Source organism: Dermacentor silvarum, chromosome 8, assembly GCF_013339745.2.
Source record: "Dermacentor silvarum isolate Dsil-2018 chromosome 8, BIME_Dsil_1.4, whole genome shotgun sequence".
Taxonomy (NCBI): domain Eukaryota; kingdom Metazoa; phylum Arthropoda; class Arachnida; order Ixodida; family Ixodidae; genus Dermacentor; species Dermacentor silvarum.
The window spans coordinates 106,541,521-106,551,443 of NC_051161.1; the positions used below are offsets into that span (position 1 = coordinate 106,541,521).

Consider the following 9,923-nt stretch of genomic DNA (forward strand, 5'->3'; position numbering starts at 1 on the left):
TTCTGTGGTCGGTAGACAGCGAAAAGGAGGTGTCGTCCGACTCCGATAACTGCTGACCGCTAATATTGAGCTGTGTGCGTGTCTGTGCGCCTTTGTATGTTCCATAAAATCGTTTCAACAGGGTACGCGTCGACTCAGGTTTCATTACTTGATCTGAGCATCATAATCGGCACCAAGTTACTTTTTGGATGTGTGGGTGATAATATAACGGCGCGTTACAATCGGTGGCACGGTGGAATCGTGCAAATACGGTATTTCGGTATTTAAAGGCGAATGCTAACATAAACAAGCCTAAGGTTCACCGAACGCGCATTTGCAAGCGCTATTCGCCCCGTAACCTTGCGTGCTCCTACAGGCCCTAAACAGCTTCATGCGCACAAAACAACGAACCTAATTCATGTTATTTAGCATATTGCCATTTCGCAGCCTCAATTGCGCTGCTAGCTAAGGACGCATTACCTCTCCCTAAGACAGAAAACGTTAGCAGCAAACCTATTCCTCAAATTCGCCTCTCCCGTGTACCTAATTTGTGGCGTATCAAGTTTTCTGCTGCACAGGGCTCTTGCTGCGCCATAAGTCTTTCATATACAGCAATGCCATCATGTGCTGCCCATCAAGCCATCTGCATACACTCCGCACACCTGCATAAAGAATTGCATGAACGGAAGGATAAAATTATCAAACTCTGCCATTGTATTGTTACATATACAAATGACCGCAGCGCAGGACCTGCGGCTACGGTCGGGTTGACGGTGCCTTCTTCTTGCAGGCCGATTCACAGGCAGCCTTGGTGAGGAACCGGTTGGCACCGGTCAGACACCGGTGTGACTCTAGCACGCGCCGGGTAAGCCTGAAGCAGTGCCTCCGTCCCTGCACCGCCGACGAAGGCGCCTCTGCCGCGAAAAAGGGGAACTTGAGCTGCTCGCTGGAGCAGGGCTGAGTACGCGGTGCGGTGCAGGGCGGATATCGTGGGTTTGTGCAGCGGGCCGTGCACTGGTCGGCCGTGGCGAACACGGCGCTGCCGTTGGCAGGGCATCCGCCCGCAGGGAAGTTCCAGGCCAGGCACACCCGGCCGTCGAACCACCACCAGCTGGTGCGGACGTCTTGCCTGCGGGATACAGGAATATGATGGGAATGGACGAAAGAAACCACCGTAAGGACATGCCGCCTGCCCTGTAGCGGGATATGGAAGTAATGGGATTGAAATTTATAAAAACATTAGACCAAATAAGCTGTGCACATGAACTACATGAGGCCCTGCGGGCAGTCTGCGACTCTCTCCACGTGCAGGTAGCAGAGTAACGCGCTTAAACCCATCTGCCGGTGAAAGTCTTAACCAGTGACCCCAGATTTCTTCCCTCCTAGAATATGTGATTGTCCGATCCATCTAGTGCAGTCAAAACCTCCAACTGTAGCGGACAGCTCTTACAACGGAGATTCATGGCCCGATGCGGAATGAACAAGCGGCCGTGAATTCCCCGCCGATTCAAGACGATTCGTCGCTTCAGATCATGGCTCAATATACTGAATATACGGGAAACTGCCAGCGCAAGTGTAAAGTATGAAGGCTTATGTTGGCGACACCGAATAAATTTCGCATAACAATCAGCACCACGGTGGAGTTTGGAGTTGTCTATTGGAAAATTCACCTGCTGGTCCAATAACTAACGCGTTTTGACATATATTGACATGTGTACACGTTTATCTTTCTCCGGTGACCGCTTTTCATAGGCTAACAAATTTTACACGTCATCACTTCGCGAAGGACCCACCCGCTTGTATCGGAGCTTCCTCGAACGTCATTCATGGTTCTATTCGTTGTCTGTTGTCACCGAACCTTGTGTAATCTGATTGTATGCCACCGCCGTGGTTGTTTAGTGACTATGGTGTTGGGCTGCTAAGCACAGGTCGCGGGATCAAATCTCGGCCACGTCGGCCGCATTTCGATGGGGGTGAAATGCTAAAACACCCGTGTACTTAGATTTAGGTGCGCAGTAAAGAACCCCAGGTGGTCCAAATTTTTCGGAGTCCCCCGCTACGGTGTACCTCATAATCAAATCGTGGTTTTGGCACGTAAAACCCCATAATTAAATTTTAATTTTTTATTGTATGCGCGACGCGAATTGTGTAGTACATTCTGGGAAGCACGCCGCCACCAGCGATTACGCTAGAACCATCGACGAGTCATGTATAAAAGCCGACGCCCTTGACCCGCTCATCAGATTTCGACGATCGAGGACTGCGCTCGCCGCTGTCTTTGTGCTACAAGTGTAACTTGCTTTGGTTGGTACAGGTGCGCCCAATAAAGAGTTCGTTTCGCGATTGGCAGTTCTGACACTGGGTTCTTCGCCTTCACTGCAACGTGATAATATGAAAGAAGTACGAACGGACGACTGCGCGTTTTGCATGTTTGGTGATCAGGTACTCCCGAGTAATTGCAGCTGCGATAGGTACCGCTGTATCCAGATAACAAACCAGAAGGATGTTTGCCCTTCTGGATGAATAACCAGAAGAAATGCGGAAATTTAATATATAAATATATACAGGGTGTTTCAGCGAACACTTTTAAAAATTCTTAAAGGTCGCCTGTGGCAGATAGTACAATTGAACACTTGAGTACACTTGATAGTACACTTGAATACAATAGTATACTTGAACAAGAAATTGAAATGCATAATCGAATAATTAACAGAAATTCGCTAATTAAGTTTTTAACTAATTACCTGATGGCCCATATTGCAATTTACAAATTGTAGCTGTGGAGTTCGCAAGGCGGATCCACTTGGAATGAATTGTCGAGATTACACCAGTATAGAGATATTAATTCCCGAACTTTGCGGAGAAATGCATTGGCGTTCCAGTTAGGTTCTTAACAAAACGTCGCTTGTTGCATTGAAGCACAAAATTAACTGGAACGCCAATGCATTTCTCTGCAAAGTTCGGGAATTATGATCTCGAAACTGGTGTCATCCTGGAAATTTATTCTAAGTTAGTAATTATTATTATTAGGTTATTAATTCTATATATGATATATATATATATATATATATATATATATATATATATATATATATATATATATATATTGACGCGCGCTCTATGTAGACATTGAAACGACTATGACGATATGTGCTTGAACAGACTCCGTGTAGTGGGATAGGGGGAATTCGAAGACGAAGACGTCTGTGTTCGGGTGGTTTTTTTATTGCGATAGCAATTATATGGACACTCAAAAGCAGATTTCTGCCGTCGCCGTCGCCGTCGCCGTCGCCGTCGCCGTGAGGTTCCGTATGACGTCAATGGAGATGAAATCGTCGCCGCGCGCCGCCGAACGCTGTATGTGCGAGTGAAAGAGCGCTAGGGACGCGCGCTTTCACGGGGAGTGAACGCACGGCGGAGAAGAAACGCGCGTTCTGCGCTGTGCTCCCTTAAGGGCTGCAGAAGTAGGCGTCTCTTTCCTCCTCTACAATCACCATATATGTAGAGTAAGGGCCCATTCACACTTGCGACTAGGTGAGGTCGCGCGACCAAGTTGGTCGCAAAGCGACCAGTCGCAAGTAGTCGCAAATGGTCGCTTTTCTCGAAATGCGACCGTTTCGGGCCAGTCGCTCACTGCTCGATTTTTCAGTCGCGCGACCGCAGTCGCAGAACAGCTGAACCAATCAGATGCGAAGGAACAGGACGTCTGTATACGCTGACGCTTATTTTACGCGGCGATGACATTTCAAGCTGACGTGAACGGCGTATCGTGATACATTTCGGTTTAGCGACTCGTCGGTCGCATTTGTAAGTGTGAACATCGTTCGTCTGGAGTAGTTTTCTGGTCGCCAGTCGCAATTGGTCGCGCGACCTCGCCTAGTAGCAAGTGTGAATGGGCCCTAAACGTACCTTCTTCCGACGCGCGAACGGCTGTGGGGGAGGGGGGGGGGGGGGGAGGGGCAGGGAAGGGAGGCGACGTTTAGCTGCGGCACCAAGTGCCTATTTCATAGAGTTTCTAAATAAAAAACCTAGAGGGAAAAGTGGCGCTAGTGTCTACGGGGGTTCTCCTGAACGTCGCCTCAACCTACATGGGAATGATGGGAAGTACATGCTTCGGATTGACTTCTGTCTTGAAACTGGTGGCGTTTGCATGCGGCGCAGTAAACGAAGCTGTATAAAAACATTTTCGTGCAAAATTTAATTTTATTTATGTTGTGTTTAATATAATGCATAATACATTGAGTAAAGTTTGTATGACTTTGAGATTGAAGCATGGTTTACCACCAGGGTATGCATCGTTCTGCCTGATTTAGCGCCATTGAATAATTATTTATTTACTTTCACAACAGCAATAACAACCGTGCATGTGCTTATATAAAAAATACTCATCAAATATTTATGGGAATAAAAATTTTGTATTATGAAAAAAGTGTTGCGCCTTTGAGAGAAATGTTACAAGTGTCGTCTGCTACGACGCCTGCTCGCTGCGAACGCGGGGAAAGTGAACTTTTCTCGCAGACGCACTTGCGAACTCTCTCGCTCTTTCGAAAGGCTGCATCGGCTGTCACGATTGATGAACGTCTTCGAGTACTTTTAAACACACCTGCTGCAGTGCTATCTTGGACGCTTGTGGCCTCTTACGAGCATGCTTCACTATATTTTATGTTGACGTACCGCTTCTTCTGAAGTGCGCGCCAGCAACTGTTATGTCGTGGCTTTGCGCTTACCCGTTTTGCGACAGCAGACTACAGCCAGGAAGCAGCAACCTTTCCTACCACAAATAAGTTTGTGTTCTACGGATTGTAGCAACTGTGCTTGGAGCAAAACTAAGCGAAACCAAAACTGACAAAAAATACCTGTAGACTAGTTCGCCAGTCAACAGAATACCAATCCGTAGCCTGTACTTCCCATCATTCCCATGATAGTTGAACGATCGCAGCGCCACATTGCCCTCTAGTTATACTAATATGAAACTCTATGGCCTATTTATATCAGAGGCTCCGGCAACAGTCACCAACGCCGCACGCATTTTGAGCGAACGCGGGCAAAACGCCGGCGGCGTCGACAACAGTTCTGCGTGTTGCCGGTGCTGCTGCATGTCCAAGTTTATACAGCTGATAAAGCTGCTATCATTGCTCCGTATAGCTCTCTTCAAATTTGCTATCGCAATTGATGCTTCGCCTTTCAGGTGAAACTGCGACAACTTTTTGACACGCTGTTCCGCCGTCTTGTTCAACGTGTTCTTGCCTCTTGTTCGCTTGAACCGCGACAATATATATATATATATATATATATATATATATAAACTTCTACCTGCGATTCGTTGTCCCTCATCATCACCGACATGCCGGCCGAGCAACGCAAGGATCCCTGGATCGCTTCTCTGCTTGACGTTCTCTCTCACCGTTCGCTTGAATCTGTTTCACGCGCCATTCGTCGCCAAGCGCAACACTTAGTGGTTCGTGAAGGCTTGTTGTACCGCCGCAATTACCAAACCGATGGCCGCAGGTGGCTGCTTGTTATCCCACGTCACCTGCGCTCGGACATATGCACCGCCTTCCACGACGATCCTTAATGCGGCCACGCTGGCGTATTCAAGACCTACTCCCGCCTACGCCTGAGGTATTACTGGCGCGGCATGTATCGATACATTCGCCAGTACGTGCGGTCATGCCTTAAGTTCCAACGCCGCTAGACTCCCCCTCATAGCACCGCGGGACCTCCTCTTCAACCTTTACCGTGCCCTGTACGACCATTTGACTGTGTTGGCATTGATCTTTACGGTTCCCTCCCGAACACTCCTGCAGGCAACCGGTGGATCATTGTCGCCGTCGACCATCTCACACGGTACGCTGAAACAACTGCGCTGCCAGCTGCCAGCGCGATAGACGTCGCTCGCTTCCTTCTTCGCTACCTCATTTTGCGACACGGTGCGCCCCGTGAATTATTAAGCGATCGTGGCCGCGTCTTCTCAAGCGCTATCGAGGCACTGCTCCAAGAATGCCGCATTGTTCACCGCACCACCTCTGCATACCATCCTCAAACCAATGGCATGACGGAGCGTTTCAACCGTACCCTTGGAGATATACTTGCGATGTACGTGTCCGATGATCACTCCAATTGGGACCAGGTGGTTCCCTTCGTCATGTACGCCTATAACTCTACGCCACAAGCTACCACCGGCTTCTCTCCTTTCTTTCTTCTATATGGACGTGAACCATCATGTTCCATGGACACCATTCTCCCCTACCGACCCGATGTTTCTGAAGCCACGCCTGTTTCCGAAGCGGCTGCTTATGCTGAAGAGTGTCGCCAACTGGCTTGCTCGTTTACCGCGCAAGACCAATGTCGCCAAAAATCTCGCCATGACGAATCCGCATCTAGTGCTCACTATTCCCCAGGAATGCTAGTTTGGCTCTGGGTCCCGTCCACTACTCCCGACCTTTCGACCAAGCTTCTCTCGAATTACCATGGTCCCTACCGAGTAGTAGAGCAAACGTCTCCCGTGAACTACATCATCGAGCCACTCGAGCCATCTTCCGACCACCGCTGCCGAGGGCGTGAAACAGTTCACGTCGCACGGCTGAAACCGTGCTAGGACCCCTCCTGTGCTGTCATTCCCCCAAGTCACCAGGTTGGCTCCGTTCTGCGTGGGGAGCGATTGTACCGGAGCACATCGGCACCAGCTCTGTGCCAGCCAGTCTGGAAGAAGACGTTGACGATCGTGTGGCTCGCGCTAGGTCGGTTTTCAACGAACCAGCTTGTTTTAACCGTCAAGCTTGTCAAGTCTACCTGCCGAATACTCTTGTCACAATGTATATATATATATATATATTGCCACGTGTTAGTAACGCTAGAGGACGAGGACGAAGAAGTGTTGTTGGCTGCTGCAGCCGAATCAGTAAACAGCCGTTCGCTCGGAACGGACTGCCTGCCTTTTCCTCTCGCGACAAACTGGTGGAGGTGCTGGGCTCGCATACGCCCTATGCCTGCTGGTCCTGAACCAGAAGCTACCAACGCTAGTACCTCAGAGACTGCAGAAATCCGTCGAAGCAGCCGTCGCCTCCAAGGTCTTCCACCGCAGTACAGTCCCCTGGCAAACTCTGCGAGGAAAATGGCAACAACCGCTAAGCCAAACCGAGGAGATCCCAAATGCTGCTGTACCTTGCATTGTAAACGCGCCTCGCACGCCTAACCCGTTCCACGGCGACGCCTTTGAGGACGTAGAGGACTGGTTAGACCATTTCGACCGGGTCGCCACCTTTAATGACTGGTATGCTCGCCGTAAGTTGAAGAACGTCTACTTTTCCCTTTTAGACGCGGCAAGGGTATGGTACGAGAACCACGAAGCTTCGTTTACCAGCTGGTAGGAGTTTTACCGCCTGCTTCGTGACGCCTTCAGTACCCCTGAAAGGAAAGAAAGAGCCGAACAGGCACTATCTTCCAGGTTCCAAATGCCGAACGAAACCGTCGCCATGTTCGTGGAAGACATGACATGATTGTTCCGTCGGGCCGACCCACTAATGCCAGAAGACAAGAAGGTGCGCATGTTAATGCGAGGCGTAAAAGAACAGCTTTTCGCGGGCCTCGTGCGCAATCCTCCTACAACGGTGTCACAGTTCGTCCGTGAAGCAACAGTCATGGAGCGCATGCTTCGGCAGCGGCTATCGCAGTATGAACGCCAGACCACCATGACTGCGGCATGCTCGCTTGTACCTGCAAGGGATGGCAGGGAGTCCCTTACCGAACGGCAGGTTGTTCGAGAAGAACTCCAGAAGTATTATGGATCGACACCTCCGTGTGCCGCGGCCCTTACGGACGTCATTCAGGAGGAAATCAGGCAGGTGGTTCATCAATCGCCACCAACGCGAACCGAACCTCCTACGTTCTCGTACGCCGATGCTCTTCGGGCTTCTACGCCGTCAACGGCCCGTTTCCCGCATCCACCTACAGAGCCTCCTCGACGCTTCCCAAGCCCAAGCCACCGCACGACTCTCCAATGAGACTTTCGTCCTGGTCCGCGGAAGTCAACGGTATGGCGCGCTCCCGACAACAGTCCGTTGTGTTATCACTGTGGGGAGGCTGGACACTTCTATCGCGACTGCCATTACCGACGGATTGGTTTGCGGGGATACCATGCGGACGCCCGTTGCCCGCGCTATGGCGAACGCCCACACGAAATCGAGAAGTACTTGGAAAGCAACCGTCTTCCTCCTGTCCCTCAGCGAAGACAGTCGTGGTCGCCGTCACCTCGTCGGCACACATCACCAAACCGCGCTCGATCCGCCTTTGATTCCACTGGAGTCACCGGCGGAAGCCCGCGCCAGGGAAACTGAAAACGGCGACCTCCGGGGGTGAGGCCGCTGTCATGCGAACCGTCAAATATCCTTCGCCGACGCCACCCCCTCGCGACGTACCGCTGACGCCTTCCTTCGAAACCGCCAAAAGAGCTTCTGCTGCTATTACTGTTTCCGTCGACTGATATATATATATATATATATATATATATATATATATATATATGCAGAAATGAAGTGAAGTCAGCAAGATACTTTGTGTTGTTAGACCCTTTTCGTGTACTGCAGCTTTGCAAAGGTTTTGCAAGCACTGATGTGCTTTGTACCTCCTGCATCCGAGTAGCAGCGTCTTGTCGAGGCACGCCTCGAGCGGTGGCTCCGTCAGCACGCAGCTCGACTCGCATTCGCGCCACGAGGTGAACCGGTTGGTGCCGCGGTTGCAGAGCTGCGCGGGCCGATCGTCGGCGGTGGCCAGGCAGGCGTTGAGTGACGCGCGGTAGAGGAACTCACGCCGAGGCTTGCGGCAGTGCGTGTAGAAGACAGCGCCGCACTCAGGTTTCGCCTACGACAAACAGCAGCGACGAGAAGAATGTGACGGTGAAGCTCTAGCCATCAAACTGTGGCAACCGGAGCTAGCCAGCCAAGCCAAGGAAAGTCAAGCTAAGGCAGATTTGATAGATAGATAGATAGATAGATTAGCAGGATTGGACTGATTGATTCAACACCCCACAGCAACATTAGCGATATGATAAATGATGTAGTAGAGGTCTCCCGATCAATTTGCGCCCCTTTGGGGTTATTTTACGAACACTATATACGCATAAGTAATATAAGTAAACGAGCATTTTTCAATTTTGCCCCACCGAAATGTGGCCGCCACGACTGGGAGTCGAACACGCTATCTCCGGCTCAGCAAAGACTGGCCAGCACAAGGACTGGTGAGCGTTTAGCGCTGCTGACATTTAGTAACCGGCTACTAAGCAATACTACGAGGCAGATTTCATGACAAATTGATAACTTCGTTTATTGTTTCAACTGTATGTGGATAATACTTCGCGTCGATCGGTCATCGTCGTCAGACTTACGGGTCTTCGGAACGGCAGCGCCAACAGATCCTCGGCAGTCACCGAGTCACCGCTGGCATTGCCGTATCCCACGCCCGGCTGTTCGGTGGTCAAGTCCTCCTCGGCTGGCTCACTCGTAGTGGACGGCGTCTTCCAGGAGGCCCCCGCTGATGCCTCATTTGCCTCAACGTCCCGCCGCGGGGGCTCAGTGAACGGAACCATGCCCGGGAGCAGCGGTTCGGTGGGCGCCACTCCTGAACCGAATGATTGCCATAGAGGGTACATTTCATCACCAGCGTATACGGTCCTACATCGGTGGTCACTGAAACTAATATTCACAAGCCTGCTCCTCAATGCTTTCGAGAAGAGGGCAGCCTTTCAGTTTAAAGCCACCAGGTTTGGACATTGCAAACAAACACGTGCAAAGGCATTCTTGTCTGCTAAATATTACATCAATGTTCGAGGCCACTTTTCCCGCCATAAGGGATTACGTCATATATACGCCTGGAGCCTGAAGCGCACAGATAGGCAGCAACACTGCGAGGAGTACGGGAAATGTCGCAGTGCTGACGACAAGCCCACT

General features: G+C 50.6%; 1 protein-coding gene across 1 annotated transcript; it reads right to left on the minus strand.

The window, feature by feature from the left end:
* Positions 1-692: 692 nt before the first annotated feature.
* Positions 693-9,588, minus strand: LOC119461607 (uncharacterized). The gene is made up of 3 exons (XM_037722967.2): positions 9,362-9,588; positions 8,603-8,838; positions 693-1,108 (listed from the first exon to the last, which is right to left on the minus strand). Exons 1-3 carry the CDS (start codon positions 9,560-9,562, stop codon positions 736-738), a joined length of 810 nt encoding a protein of 269 aa, XP_037578895.1. The 5' UTR covers positions 9,563-9,588; the 3' UTR covers positions 693-735.
* Between the last annotated feature and the right edge of the window lie 335 nt (positions 9,589-9,923).

What these genes read in the sequence shown, in the direction of transcription:
- LOC119461607 (XM_037722967.2), bottom strand. Translation starts at nt 9,562, where the DNA reads ATGGTTCCGTTCACTGAGCCCCCGCGGCGGGACGTTGAGGCAAATGAG. An exon ending in CGCTGCCGTTCCGAAGACCC is followed by an intron (nt 8,839 to 9,361) that starts GTAAGTCTGACG and finishes TGTTTGTCGTAG; the next exon opens with GCGAAACCTGAGTGCGGCGC. An exon ending in CTGCTACTCGGATGCAGGAG is followed by an intron (nt 1,109 to 8,602) that starts GTACAAAGCACA and finishes TGTATCCCGCAG; the next exon opens with GCAAGACGTCCGCACCAGCT.